General features: G+C 54.4%; 1 protein-coding gene across 1 annotated transcript in view; it reads left to right on the top strand.

The window, feature by feature from the left end:
- NSMCE2 (NSE2/MMS21 homolog, SMC5-SMC6 complex SUMO ligase) overlaps positions 1 to 14765 on the top strand; it is a 191023-nt gene that overhangs the window by 174218 nt on the left and 2040 nt on the right. The window contains exons 7-8 of the mRNA XM_021708693.1: positions 9740 to 9837; positions 10111 to 10217. Coding sequence (XP_021564368.1) covers positions 9740 to 9837; positions 10111 to 10217 — 205 coding nt within the window. The remainder of the gene's footprint in view (positions 1 to 9739; positions 9838 to 10110; positions 10218 to 14765) is intronic.

The following is a 14765-nucleotide window of genomic DNA, read 5'->3' as shown; positions in this document are numbered from 1 at the left end:
ACCTCAGCCTCCCAAAGGCGCGGGATTACAGGCTGAGCCACCGAGCCCGGCTTCTCTATACCATTTTCAAGATTAATTGACCTCAATACATTTACAGTTTTAATTTCAGTTTTTTCCCCTTGTGAGCGTTCTTCCATGTTAAAAATAACTCTGAGTTTGTGAGTGTTGGTGCTGTGAGTCACTTCAGTTCTCAGCCCATCAGGCGTCTGGATTTCTCCAGGTCCCTCTATCATAAAACCACTGTCGTCGAATGTCACTGTGTGTACACTGCATCCTACCGGGGTACACCCAGCGCACCTGAGACAGCTTACACATTCTGATGGCCTTTCCTGTGGATGGAGATGTCCTGGGGCAAGGAAGTGGAAGCAGAGATGACTGGAGGCAGAATGCGCAGCGGGTGCTTTCTTGGAACGTGACCGCCGTCTTCTCTCGGCAACTGCTGGGTGCAGAAGTGGAGCTGAGCGCACTTGGTGGTGTGACCTGGATGGCGCAACATGGCTCTCTTTCTGGAACCGCACGCTTAGGCCAAGGGCCACATGTCTTCTTCTTCTTGTGGCAGACGTGTGCGTGGCAGGACCAGCGCATCCTCTCATGGCAGCGGCCGTCCATTCCCCGACATGCCTTGAGCGCCTACCCATGGAGTCCACAGTCTCCTACGGAAGAGGCAAAAGCAGGCAGGCGGTGCAGCATGTGCAGAGGCCGCGGGAGGAATCGCCTCTGCCTCAAGGCTTTGGAGGGCGACTCGAATGGAGTCTTGAAGGGGGGCCGGAGACGTTGGGTGCAGGGAGATAGGAGCACAGAACCGCCCCGCAAGCGTGGGGGGTGGCCCCTGAGGGGGCAGGAGGGGAACATGGCGAGTGTGGGGGGCTGAGGGGGGAGAAGGGGGGAAAGGCAGGTGAGGCGGCTGCAGTTCCCGGGGAAGAAGGGGGATGACGGTGCTCTGGCCACCAGTGCAGTCTTGTCATGCTGTGCCGGCCGTGGCTTATGAAGACGGCCGCTGGAGGAGAAAGTCTGCATTGAGGAGACTGAGGCAGAGAGATGAGCACCGAACTGTTTTCAGTAATCCACGTCAGCAGTGCCAGCGGCTTGAAGCAGACAGACACAGTTTGCATGCGGGGTCAGACAGAGTCCAAGGGGATGCAAGATGAGACTGGACGGGCACAGGAGCAACTGACACGTGCTGTCTGGGTGGTGGCAGGTGGTCTTTACAGCCCCCTCAAATAAGGAGACAGAAGAAGAGGAGCCCAAGTGGGATTTCTTAGCTTCCAGTCTTTGCTTCAGACTTTACTGTGGACGTAAACAATCGAAAACTATAGACCCCTAGTTGATTGCTCAGAACAAAGAAATAGAATGGGTGCATGCTTTTGCTTGGCAGCCTAGAGATGGTCATTAAACCTTCTCTTCTCCAGCCTGGATGACATAGTGAGACCTGTCTCTGCCAAAAAACAAAACGAAACAAAACTAACTGGGCATGGTGGCGTGTCCCTGTAATCCCAGCTACTCAGGAGGCTGAGGTGGGAGGATCACTTGAGCCCAAGAGGACAGGTCTGCAGTGAGCTATCATTATACCATTGCACTCCAACATGGACAACAGAGCAAGACCCTGTCTTGAAAGGAAGAAAAAGGAGGATAGAAAGAAAGAAAAACCTCTCCTCTAAGAGATATTAAATGCAAGCACTGAGTGTGAGATATTTTTAGCATTTGTTGGCTTGAAATGGATATAATATGGCCAAATCTCAACTGAGTGATTTTTGTCCCACCAGTTGAGTGTGCTAGGGTTGGGTTATTTTAAAATCCTAAAAGTTTAACGGTAACAGGTGGAGGCAAATTACTATACGATGTGAGCCGAGGACCAGGGGCACGTCTAAAACAGCAGTGGGCAAGGGCCGGCACATGAACATGTGGGGGGGGGTCTCTCACTAGCCCGTCGGCTCTTCTGCAGGAAGCTCTTGGCTCATGTGCTGTCGAGCTCTTCCAAGGCGTGTGTCGATCGGAGAAGTGGAAACGCTGGGCGTGCTTGTCAGCCAACGACGTTTAACTGCTTGCCGCGCACCATGCTGAGGACTTTTGCACACAACCCAGTGAATCCTTGAGCAGCACTTTGAGAGGAGCCCCATGGTGAGCTGCATGTCACCGCTGAGAAGACTGAGGCAGAGAGAGGCAGAGCGACTTGCCACAGGCACCTGCTGGGGATGTGTAGAGCCACACAGACCCGGGCAGGCTGTTGGCAGAGCCCACTCCTGACACGAAGACCCCTTGGCCGAGTGCCCTGCCCTCTTCTTCCCAACTCCCGGCCTCTGGAGATGCTTTTGTGCACTGCACAAAACACACACGTTTCACTCACCACACAGGATGTCAGTGGTCACGCCTGCGTCTCCTACCAGACCTAGCTTTAGTCCTTTTGTGTCCACCCCCAGAATTCAGTGTCGACCTTGGCACGTAGCAAGGGTTCGGTAGATACAAGACTGGTTGGCTTGGCTTCACTTCAGCACACAGTGCCTGTCCTCAGGGAGTTGTCAGCGTATCTGGAAAAGGAAGTTTCGTGGACATTAAGTTATGTGAGAAGGAAGAAGAAGCATAAGCTAAAAGCATTACGGGATTTCAAAGGAAGGCTGTGGGGATTGAGTTGGGTTGGGGTGAGTGGGATTGAGCTGGAAGGGCTGGATTCCTAGAGATATCTTCTCCCAGTAATACATGCACTCTGAGGTGAAGATGGAGTATAGCTGAGAGAAGAAAAGGAAGAACATGGTTCAGAAAGTTGGCCTTGGGTAGCGATGCATCAATGCTTCCTTTGAGAGGCGGTGGACTCGTTTCGGAAGAGGTCAGTTGAGAGATCCCATGCAGTGGCCCGATGAGGCATCAGGTCCTGGGAGGGCCGCCCTGCCTGTGTGGCCGTGTGTGTGGCCACGCACCCTGGGCTAGGACTGTTTTTGTCACTCTTGAGTGTGATGCCAACACATAGTTGTGGGTCAACACATAATAAGAAGGGCAGTGACCATTTGCAGCTGCAGATGTATTTGGCGTTGGTTGTAAAACATACGTACACAAAGGTGCCAACTTACTGGCTCCTCGTTATGCTCTAGCCATTGTTCTGGTTGTATTGTATTAACTCAGTATTTCCATTCACCGAATTTTTTTTTTTAACTGGAGTCTCACTCTGTCACCCAGGCTGGAGTGCAGTGGCACACTCACAACCACCCCAGGGTCGACTTGCTAGGCTCCGGCAATCCTTCCACCTCAGCCTTCCAAATAGCTGGAACTACAGATGCACACTATCATGCCTGGCTGATTTTTTTCAATTTATTTTTTATTTTATTGTGGAGGCAGGGTCTCACCGAGTTACCTGGGCTGTCTTGGACCCGTGTGCTCAGGCAGTCCATTCGCCTCGGCCTCCCAAAGTGCTGGGATTACAGACTGAGCCACCGAGCCTAGCCACACCAAATATTTATGTTGAAATTTTTGTTTACTGAATTTGGCCATCCTTGAGGCTGTGCTGTTTAGGAAATCTCAGATGGTACAGCCCATCCGAACGTAATCTGCGTCTCAGTTCTGTAGAAGCTGTTCACACACAGCAGAAGCTTTGCCCGTGCAGAGAGTATTGGAAACTAGGATTCAGTTCCCTTGGCATGGGAAGTGGCAACTCAGCACGGCCAAACAGCTGGCACTCAGAACAGGCCACTGGTCCCAGGAAGAAACTGAGGTGCGAGGCTGGACACTCAGGAGTACTATAGAGTGGACCACAAAGCAACACACACGCGCACACACACAGGCCAGGGGGACTGAGCCTGCTACGGGTGTGCGTCCTCACTGAGAGTCTGAGCTGCGTCTGCCTCTGCCCGGTTACAGGCTGCTGAGCGGGAGACACAGGCCAGAGCTGGCATGGATCCGTACACACACACAGCAGCAGTGGGGTTTCAGACTTGGAATCAGTGTGCTTTTGCATGCTAGGAAGGCCCCAGAATCTTCCATGCCCTGAGCTCAGCCTCTGCAAATGTCATGTCCTTGGAAGAGCGAAAGAATCCAAGCAGTCTAGTAAGCGTCTCGAGCAGGCAGTGACTTTCTATAAAGTATGTTCTTCGTGTGCTATGGCTTTCAAAAAACAGTGCTTTTAGAAAACTGTCTGGCTTAATTTAAAAGGCACAGAGTAGTCAGCTTTTATTCCCAGCTGGCAGGAGATGCTCTAACCGGTGGCCAAACTTGGGATGGCTGAAGACAGGCGAGTGAGTAATGCCGGGCTGTGTGTGGCCAGGACCAAATGTCTCCTCTGACCACAAGACCGCGTCTGGATTCTCCTTGTAATTACCACGCGGCCTGCTGTAATTGCACAGCTTGCATCTACTTCCTGCCTCCGACATGTAATTCAGGGTCCAGGGCTGCACCCCAGCGCAAGTGAAGTTCTCTGTTATTTCACTAAGACCCAGAAAGTCGTCGTCGCAGGAGGTGTGTGTGTTGCCATGTCTGCTCAACATGCTGAGTGGCATCTTGGGAGAAGTGTGCCCACTCCTGCCTTGCTGGGTGAAGCACCCTGCTTGTTAGAGGTTCCTGCACACCTACCATGATATGCCAAGGACTGTTTAGACTCTAGGAAACGGCAGTGAGCAGACAGCAAAGGCCTCGCTTTCCTGGCGAGAACAGGGAGGAAGATGGACAGACGGGAGCAGGGGCTCGACGTGCAGTGCGCAGAGCCTGGCAGAACCAGGGGAGGGAGTGCGTGGCTTCGTCAGCCGGGACACCAGAGAGGGCCTCGCCAAGGAGATGACATTCAAACTGGCGTTGTAAAGTGACAGAGAGGAATCAGACAGGCAAGAGCAGGAGGAAGAACATTCCAGGCAGGTCAGTGAAAAGGCCCAAAGACAGGGGAGCTTGGCACGTCCCAGAAACAGAGAAAAGGCCAGTGTGTCTTGAGCACAGCAGGTGACAGGGACACCATTCGGAGAGGCTGTCAGGGCTGCTGCCGCGTGGGGCCCCGTAGCCACTGCAGGAGGCGGGCGTGGGGGCGCGGCCCTCGTCCAAGCGTCCAGGCACCTGCAGAGGGCTGGGAGAGGCGATTGTGGTTGGGACGAAGGTCTGTAGGAAAGAGTGAGAGAGGGCGCTGGACTGGAGTGCGGTTGAGAGCCAGAGTCGACAGAACCCGTCCGTGGGTTGGACAGGAGGGAAGAGAGGGGATCACCAAGGATGGTCCCCGGTCAGCATTGAGCAGGGGGGGGGAAGGGGGCGGTGACAGCGAGGAGGGTCGGCTCAGCTTTGGACAGCTGCGGGGAGGGGGCGGGGTGGTAGCAGTGAGAAGGGCTCAAGGCAGGGCCCGGCTCCTCACTAACGTCCACCGGCCGGCCGGGCGCCACGGCCTGGGATCCAGTCATGCCTTGCCACCCCCAGGTTGACAGCACTGGGACATCCTCTCGACCTTTGGAAATGCCACTCCAAGCATTTCCGTGACTTCTCTTTCCCTCGGGCGTTCATCTTATGACGCCAAGAGCGAACAGCAGAAAACACTCCTGAGCCGCTCTCGCAGTGCCCTCCCGCATCCTGCGTGGGGCTGTCGGTGCTGGTTCTGGTCCGGCCCCTCCTCCTTCCTGCTGCCTCCCTCCCCACCCTCCGCCCCCTCATCTGGATCTGGGTGTGAAGTGTGGGTCTGAGCCCTGCCCACTGGGCAGAGTTGACAGCAGGCTTGTTCTTCTAGCAACACACCTCATGAATGCAGCTGGAAGAGAACATGACTTGCTTGCTGGACTTTTTATGTATAGTCAGAAAAGATTTTGTGATCTCCTTGATAAAGATTAAACTGATTTAATCCAATTGTTTCTTTATAAGGTGGATATTTTCTACATTCACCTTTAAAATGTTGGAGGCTCAGGTTTTCTTTTTCTTTATAGAGATGAGGTCTTGCTATGTTGCCCAGGCTGGCCTCAAACTCCTGGGCTCAAGCAGTCCTTCTGCCTTGGCCTCCCAAAGTGCATGAGCCACCATACCTGGCCAAGTTTTGTTTGTTTGTTTGTTTGTTTGTTTGTTGTTAGAGTCTCACCCTGTCACCCAGTGTGGAATGCAGTGGCACACTCACGGCCACCGCAGCCTCAACCTGCGGGACTCAGGCGATCCAAGTAGCTCAACCTTCCAAGTAGCTGGAACCACAGGCATGCACCACCATACCCAGCTTATTTTTTAATTTACTGTAGAGATGAGGTCTCGCCAAGTGGCCCAGGCTGGTCTCAAAGCCCTGGCCTCAGGCAGTCCTCTCGGCTTGGCCTCCCAAAGGACTGGGATGAAAGGCATGAGCCACCGCACCCGGCTCAGGTTTTCTTATCTATACAATAGGACTAACAGTATAGTCATTCTCCGTGGGTGTCTTGTGAAGGTGAAATGAAATAATGCATATGAAATGCTTAGCACAGTGGCTGCTATGTAGCATTCAGTAAACTAAGTCTTGTTTGTATTAATGGAATAATAATTCGGGAGCAGGAGGATCCCCCAAAGCCATATGCTGATTTTAGTATTCAAATGAGCAGTCCGAAGACTTAGAACAACACAGACTTTCTAAGTTCCTGCATGACATTAGACGAAGCCATTTCTCTGGATGTCAGTTTTCTCGGGTAATGGGAGACTTGAGGTAGGTAACCATTTTAAAACCTCTGTGATTTCAGGAGATGATCTGTACTCGCTCTCCATTCTTCCTCTTACCAAGCTTATTGAAAGTCTTGTCTCTGGGTCAGCTGAGTCCGTGTGAGTGGTGTTTTACTGCCTGGTATGACCTTTGTGAGCACACTGGAGAATCCCAGCACTCATGTCAGCTTCTATAAATACAGTCCTGGGTGAGGAAACACTGTGTCGCTGGAGTCCTGAGCCTCTTTCTCCAGTCAGCCTCTGGCCACGGCGCTTACTCACCCGGGCGTGCTTCTCAGTCTCACTCTTGCTACCTTCTTCCATGATCACAGATGCTGGCAGCCGCCCACCATCACAAAGTCCCCCGCTCGCCTCCCCTGGTGGGCGGCATTGCCTCTGAGTTGCACTTTCCTGCTTCCTCTACCTCGTGGGATGTAGAAATAGAAAACAGCAAGCAGACCCTCAGTCTTCCACACGGGCTGACCTCTGATATCATCTGACGGTTTTCTGGTGAATTCCACAGTCTCATGTCTACAGGTTTATTCTGAATCCATGGTTTATTCTGCCATCGGTTCAGAATAAACTGTGAGAAACTGTCAGAGCTACTTGATTTTGGTGGTCAGACACACAGTCCGAAATGGGAGGCAGCCACCCAGGAGGGGGCTTTGGAAAGCACACACGGAGGCAGTGGCCAGGCCCTCTCCTGGGCCTCCCCCCCCCCGCCCCCTGCCCAGCTGGCCAAACAGGGTTCGGAGACAGTGGCTCAGGAGGGACTCACTGAGGACTGTGACTCCCGAGCGGAGAAGGCCAAGGGCGAGCTGCGGGACGACCGAGACCCCACCCTCCAGGACGTCCAGCATGCCGTCGCACGGCACACGGCACCCTCTGTGTGACGTCTCATTTCATTACTGACAGAACTCTTGGAAAATGATGTTATGGTTTTGCTTTGTAAATAAGTCCACGACAAGTAACTGATTTGGTTTATCATTGGCTGTTAGTTCCTCAGCGATTATCTCAGCATGCTTGGCAGTTTTTATTGGAAATTAGTTAGAAGTAAACCCAGTCTACATATTGCTTTCAAATGAAATATTTTTGACTACCAAATCAGCAATTGATGAAGTTAATTTAACTTGGCATTTGTTTAGACCTTTGATGTCTTGTACTTTCAATGTATAGTTATCCTGTTTTGAAGCCCAGAAATGGTTTGCAAGGTCTTGAATATTTTTGTGGGTCCCTGAAATGCCGAGGGTCCAAGGCGCTGGACTGAAGTGCCCAGTGGCTGAAAATGCTCTGATGGGCCAGGCCCAAGCCCTGAGGTCAACAGTCTTGCCTTCCTCAAAGGAGAAGAGCTGGTTTGAGGGCCAGCGTGCTGGCATACAAACAGCCCGAGTAGTCTACTGGAAGAAGGTAAAAACCCCTGAAACAAAGTAGCTGGAGGCAGAATCCCTGGGTTCCAGCCGTGATGCTGCCGGGTGGTTTTGGACAGGAGTCCTGTGGCCCTTTTTCTCCCACCAGTGCAGGTTGAGCATCCCTGATCCGAAACTCTGAAACCCAAAAGGCCTCAGAATCCAGAACTTCGTGAGTCTGATATGAGACCACAGGCAGTAAACCGTTCTCCCGACCTTCCATGATACGTGCACAAAAGTAGTAAAATCACTGTATGAAATTACCTTCAGGCCATGTGTGTAAGCATATGTGAAAGATAGATTAATTCATGTCTAGACTTGGATCCCATCCCCAAGATGTCTCGTTATGTATATGCCAAGATCCCAAAATCCTAAAACATCAGAAACCTAACGGACACGCCATCCGGCCTAGACGAGGCCCCAGCCATCAGTTCTGTGGACTAAACGACGCACAAAGCCGTCCGGGCCAGACGAGGGTTCCTCTCCCACATCGGAAGGAAAGCGCGATTCTGGCTGCATTATTTTGCCAAAACTGAAGAGGGGGAGGGGAAGGGGCGGAGGGCGGAGGGAGGAAGGACCGCCCTGCTCACACTGTGTGCAGGAAGCTGGGGCTGGGGCTTCCGTTCAGAACGACAAGTGTCCCTCTCCCGAGAGGCCTTCATGTGGGACCCGCCAGCATCCCGTTGCGCCGCTGTTTGTCTTCTGTGTTTTCCTCAGCCAGGGGCAGGTGGGGTTTGATGAGAGGAACACGCTTTCTCAAGAAGGCGGGGCTGTGTTCAGAGCAGCCCTGCCGCTGTCTCTCAGCAGTTCTCAAAGTGTGGGTGCAAACCCTGGCTTCTCCAGAGCCTTTCGGGTGTCCGCGAGGTAAAAACTGTTCTCGTCAGAGTAGTCTGGTCTCCTGGGCCTTTTCTTCCTCATCCTCTTCATGAGTAAATTTCCCCAGAGGCCCCAGGACAGGTTGAAGCTTTCACAGATATCGAGATCCCTCCATCTGCTATGAGGCCAACATTAAAGGTGTTGACAAAATGTAAAACAGTGTTACTCTTCTCAGTGTTTTTGTTTTGTGTTTTGCTTTGGGCTCTGGAAAATAGAATTACTTTTCATTTTTTTCTTTGCCCCCAAAGCAGCTGGAAAGGATACTTTAATGTTTAAAATGTGGTTTATGTTAACATTAACAGGATTCTTATTTTTAAATGAATTAATAAATGCATTTCTTAAATTGCTCAGTCTTAATGTCATGAGCTGTGTAAAGCACACCACACCCCTTAGCTCTTTTCATCTTGGTACCACAGGGATATGAAGTAGAGGCTTTTGAGAGGGTCACCTTGCTAGTCCAGCGTCTCACAGCTGGATGAGGAAGAACCAGGTCTGTCCCCAACTCGGGCCACACCCTGAGCCACTGGCCAGAAGGAACACTACTCCCTCACCTGTGAATTTCTGTCATTTTGAAAGGTGGTTGTTGTTTTATGCAGCTGTGCTGCAGGAATGGAATTGTGTGTGTGTGTGTGTGTGTGTATGTGTGTGTGGCTTCGCTGTGCCTCAGTTTCCTTATCAAAAATGGGCAGAAACAGGTACCCTGCAGCGTTCTCGTAGGAGCAGCAGAGTTCATGTGCACCCGGGGCCAAGCTCAGGGCTGACACAGACCTGCAGAGCTGCTCACCTGCCTCCCCTCCCTCGCCTTCCGTCCTGGAGTGCTGGTGACCCTGGGCGACTCAGCACGCTCCCTCTGCTTCCAGGTGGTCTTCCAGCTGACAGAGAGGCTGATGCACCTGGAGTGGATGAAGACATGATTGTGACCCAAAGCCAGATGAACCTTGTCTGTCCCATCACCCAGGTACTACCGCTTCCCCCTCGTCACGCAGGGCGCAGGAACTTCCTAGGGGCAGAGAGGCTCGACCTGCCTTCGGGAGTCCGGGGAGGAGGAGGGCGGAGTGACAGGGTTTGGCGCGTGGACACGGGATCCTGGGCTAGAAAGGGCTGTTGGTCAGTCATGCCCATAGGGACGTGGGGTGAGGTCGCGGCCTGTGGGCCAAGAGACGCAGTGTCCCCGGTGTCCCGCATTTCCTCGGCTCGGTCCCTTCCTGAAGCCTGCCTTCTCCCTGATTAGCTGGAAATGAAGAAGCCGGTGAGGAATAAAGTGTGCGGCCACACCTACGAGGAGGAGGCCATTCTGCGCATGATCCAGGCCCGGCACAAGCGGAAGAAAAAGGCTTGGTGAGTGGCCGGGCGCAGGTGGGGCCCTTGCTAGCGGGCGTGGGCAGAGGCAGGCTTCCCGCTAGAGGCGCATGTGGCATCTCCTCTAATCACACGCCCCCTGAGTACTGTGGACCCCGGAGCTGGCTTTCTGAAAGCACAGAACCTGAGGGAAGAGTTGGGAGTCTGTCAGGGAGGAGCTGGCCAAGCTCCATCCACACCTGCAGATTTCGAAGAAGAATGGGGTTGCACTGTCATTGCTGGACAGCAGGGTCTGTCTGAGTGTGTGCTGCTGAAAGATAGCCCAAAGAAAACAAAGGTGAGCTGCGGCACTCAGAGATCCCCCTTGATGCCCACACGCGTAACTGCCAGTCACGAAGGACGGGGAAGACCTTTCGCACAGTTAGTTACTAGGCTTGACAGAGGGTTTCAGTAAATTCACAGACAGCCGATCAGTGAGCAATTGTATTTTATTTTACTGGGAGTTTGGCTGAATCTGTAACGTACGTCTGCATGTCTGCCGCTCCCCATGACCACAGGGGACCCTGGCTCCCTCTCTGCAATCACAGAATCCTGAGCCAGCCGGCCTGATATGGCCTCAGTGTGGCATTTCTTGTGCTCTGTCTGATCACAGCTGTGCTGCAGGAATGGAATTGCAGGCGTGACCGGCTCTCAGGAGACCTCTGATAACAGCCCCTTGATGTGCAGCCTGCTTCTCCATTGCCCAGAACGGTGCCGTGCTGGGCCAGACCTGGAGTTGGAATTCCCCGCCACACCTTCCTGGGCGTGGACCTAGAGATAGGTCGTGCTGTCAAGTAGTTCACCCTATTTATCCTGGAAGAATAATGGCTTTGCAACCTAGTGGTTGCAAAACGTAGACTATCCTTTGTACATGTTTATCAGTTTTGAGTTTCTGGCTTACAGTTGAAATGTCCTGTTTCTCTAGTGAACCTGTCGGTTTCTGGACTTCCATGTCTACTGCCTGTTTCCCTTGTCCATTCTTTAAAAAGCAAAGCACTGTTAACATGACTGCTCCGAGTAGGCATTCCTGGCTAGCTGCACTCCGCAGCTCTTCTTCCTCGAAGTGTGTGACATCCCCTAGAGTCGGAGCTGGAAGGGGCAGGATTGATCTGGAGTGCATTTCTCACACGTCCCAGGCGGGACATGGCTCCCGGAACAGGCGTCACCGTCAGAGGGACTTTCTGAATGATCTGCCTCCTTTGCCCTTTTTTGAATTGTACATATTTGAAAGCACTCGAGTAACACTTGTCATCTAGAAAAGGTGGTGTTCTGTCATTCTCATAGCTTAATAATAGTTAGGTTACGGCTGAGAGGAAGAAGTCCTGGAGGTGATGTTTTTGCTGGACCTGGAACAGTGAGGAGGGTTTCAGAGACGGGCGAGAGGAGGCTGCTAGCCAGGAGCCGCCTCGTGTTCGGTACCTGCTCCGCTCGGCCAGGAGTGGACGCTCTAGCTGTCCCTGCGTGTCAGGGGGAACAGAAGGTGCTGTGGGCGGGAAGGACAGGAAGGCCGTTTGAAGGTTGGTCATAGAGGGTGTGAAGCGGTGGGATCCGTAAGTTCGTGGTGACAGTTGCATTTGCCTTGTTGGCATACTTGAAATGTAACCAAGAGGTAGGTAAAGCCCTTGGAGATCTGCAGGAGTCAGCCACTCACCCATCATTCCAGACGCAGCTCTGGGACTAGGTGTCGCTGGCCAGACGGGACCACAGCCTGCTCCCCGGCTCCATGAGGCCAGAGTACAGCTTGGCCTGCCACTGCAGTGCCGGCCCCTGACGCAGCCTCATGTCAGCCATGGGAAGGCATCACGTTGGCCAGTGAAAGGGTCCATCTGGGGGAACCCTAGCAAAGCAGTCGGAGACATAGGACACGGGGTAAGGGAATGGCGGCCGTGGAGCCCGAGCGCAGCTGGACAGGGCCCCAGGGACCAGGAGCGTCAGCAGCAAGTCGCCACTCGGAGCCCAGCGGTTTCTGACGCAGCAAGTGGTGTCATTTCCATGATGCACAGTCGGGTGCTGAGCAGTTCTGGGCTCCCCTTGTTTGTTTGCTTGTTTTTGGTGGTGTCTTTTTTTTTGAGTTGGAGTCTCACTCTTTCGCCCAGACTGGTGTGCAGTGGCACACCCCTAGCCACCGCAGCTTCGACATGCTGGGCGCCGGCAATCCTGCCGCCTCAACCTTCCAAGGAGCCGGAACTACAGGCACGCGCCACCACGCCCGGCTTGATTTCTTGTAGAGATGAGGTCGCGCCAAGTTTCCCAGGCAGGTCTCGAACCCGCGGGCTCAGGCCGTCCACTCGCCTCGGCCTCCCAAAGTGCCGGGATGACAGGCCGAGCCACCGCCAAGCCCAGCTCCCCTGGTTTAAAGGTGCCCATGGCAGGTGGAGTTGGGAAGCCTCGCCTCTCCTCCCTGGCCTGCTCTCCTGTGCTTCGCTGGTTTGTGCCTCTGAGCTTGCTCTGGCCTGGGGGAAGGGCCCCGCTCACGGCTTGAGCCCCAGTCGCACTGCTGGGACTGGAGCTCTGGAAACAGGTGCTGGAATCGTTTCCTGGAAGAATCCCTTGGGAGCAGGTGTCATTTTCCAAATAGGCTGCCTTCGGATTTTCATGTGTTAGTAAGAGGTTCCCCACTTCACTGCAGTCACCTCTTTTGCTCTTTTGTTTAAGAACGGGGCCTGTCTTTAACTGTCCCGTTTGAGAGCTTATGGGATGAGATTGAGTGGCATAGAACTGAATCGTTCACAGAACTGCAGGCTTGCCCGGAGCCGCCTGACGCTTACCCTCAGTCTCCTCATCTGTCAAGTAGGTACAGTAACATCAACTCACAGCATCTCAGGAAGTGTCAAGGAATCCCGTTCTGGGTCTGGACCCACAGGGTCTCGGCGGTGGGGGAGCACAGCACTTGGGAGAAGCTCTTGCTGGAGCACAGAGCGAGTGCTGGCCACTGCCGTGGGTGCCGGGGTCAGGACCCAGAGCCGGGATTGCTGCGCAGCTGCTTCAGGGCGCACTGCCTCAGACTCCGGGGCGGCCGGGTGCGGCGACCCTCGGGCTTTGGCCCGACAGCAACCCCCACTCAGGTCTCCCGCGTCTCCACAGGCCTCGTGCACTCGGGGCCTTGCAGGACCCGCAGCCGTGTGCGCTTAGGGTGTGCTGAGGCCCAGCTCCCGGCCTGGAACCTGAGACCCAGCGCCCTCTGTGCAGCCCTGTGGGCTTGCGCCGTGCCGGGTGCGATCCTCCGCCCGCCAGGGACGCAGACGAGGCCCAGCCCGTCCTCGAGACTTTGGCCCGCCCCTGCGCAGCAGTGCTGAAGGCTGCAAGCAGTGCGGCCACACCTGTGTGCTGGCCGGGAAGCCACGGGGATGAGGCACTCTCCAGAGGAGGTACCCAGGCCGCCCCGGGCACCCCGCGTGGAGCCTGCTCCGTGTGGCGACTTGCGCGGGTTTGTTGAGACGGGCGGGAAGCAAGGCTCCCCCGCAGGAAGTCTTCCTGTGCCCTGCTGCGGGCCGGACCCGCCCCTTGAGCAGAAGCTGCAGGCCAGGGCAGGAGCCGGCAGTCAGGCCCGGGGCTTCCCACCCTGCCCCCCCCCCCCACGCAGCCCGTGCTCGCCTCAGCTCCTTGGACGACGGAGGCCTGGAGAGTGGCATCCCTGCAGAGTGGCAGCGTGCCACAGCCAGACGTGTGAACCTAGGACTTTCTCTCTCGTGAGCCTGTTTTTTTTTTTTTTTACTATGTTTGAAAGATGTCGAGATGAGGTCTGGCTGTGTTGCCCGGGCTGGTCTTGATCTCCTGGCCCCAAGTGACCTTCTGCCTCCGCCTCTCCAGGTGCTGGGATGACTCGTGCCTGGCTGAGTCCGTGTTTTTGTCATCAGGCTGCCTGGCTCCCTTTGGGAGGGCTGCTCGTGTCATGCCTCTGTCCCCAGAGTCTGTCTCCCAAGTGTGTGCAGCCCTCCGTGTTGGGCATGTTCACCATGGATCCCATCCCTCTGAGGGAAGGTGGGGGCCCCTGTGGGGCTGAGCAGTGTGGTCAGGTCCATCTGCGTTCCCAGCCCGCTCTCATGCCCGATTAAAGCCACTGATGTCACCAGGAAGTCCTCCCGCCTCACTCCCCACTTCCCCGTTCCCTGCTTATTCACTGTCTGGTGCCAGAGCCAGAGACGCTCCTGGATGGTGACTGAGGCCTGGCCAGCAGAGGCAGCCGGTCAGCGATGAGTAGATTTGGGATCGCCCCGCAGCCTGCTGCGGTTGTGTTTCGCTGACCTGGCAGCCGAAGTGATGAAAATGCCCCAAGTTACCCGGGGGTCTGCTCCCTCTTCATAGTCTAACTTTAGCTGCTCACTTTCAGACTTAAGTAATTCACTTTAAGCCCTCAGTGTACAGCGAGACGGGCTGGGAAAAGTATGATTTTTTTTTTTTTTTTTTTGAGTTGGAGTCTCTCTCTGTTGCCCAGACTGGAGTGAAGTGGCCGCTCTCGGCCACCGCAGCCTCGACCTGCTGGACTCCGGCGATCCTTCCGCCTCAGCCTTCCCAGTAGCTGGAATTACAGGCGTGCGCTACCACGCC

This window comes from Carlito syrichta, unplaced genomic scaffold (assembly GCF_000164805.1).
Source record: "Carlito syrichta isolate Samal-C Ts95f unplaced genomic scaffold, Tarsius_syrichta-2.0.1 Scaffold143521, whole genome shotgun sequence".
NCBI classification, from domain to species: domain Eukaryota; kingdom Metazoa; phylum Chordata; class Mammalia; order Primates; family Tarsiidae; genus Carlito; species Carlito syrichta.
The sequence above is the reverse complement of the archived record's forward strand: the minus strand, read 5'-3'. Positions and strand labels throughout refer to the sequence as shown.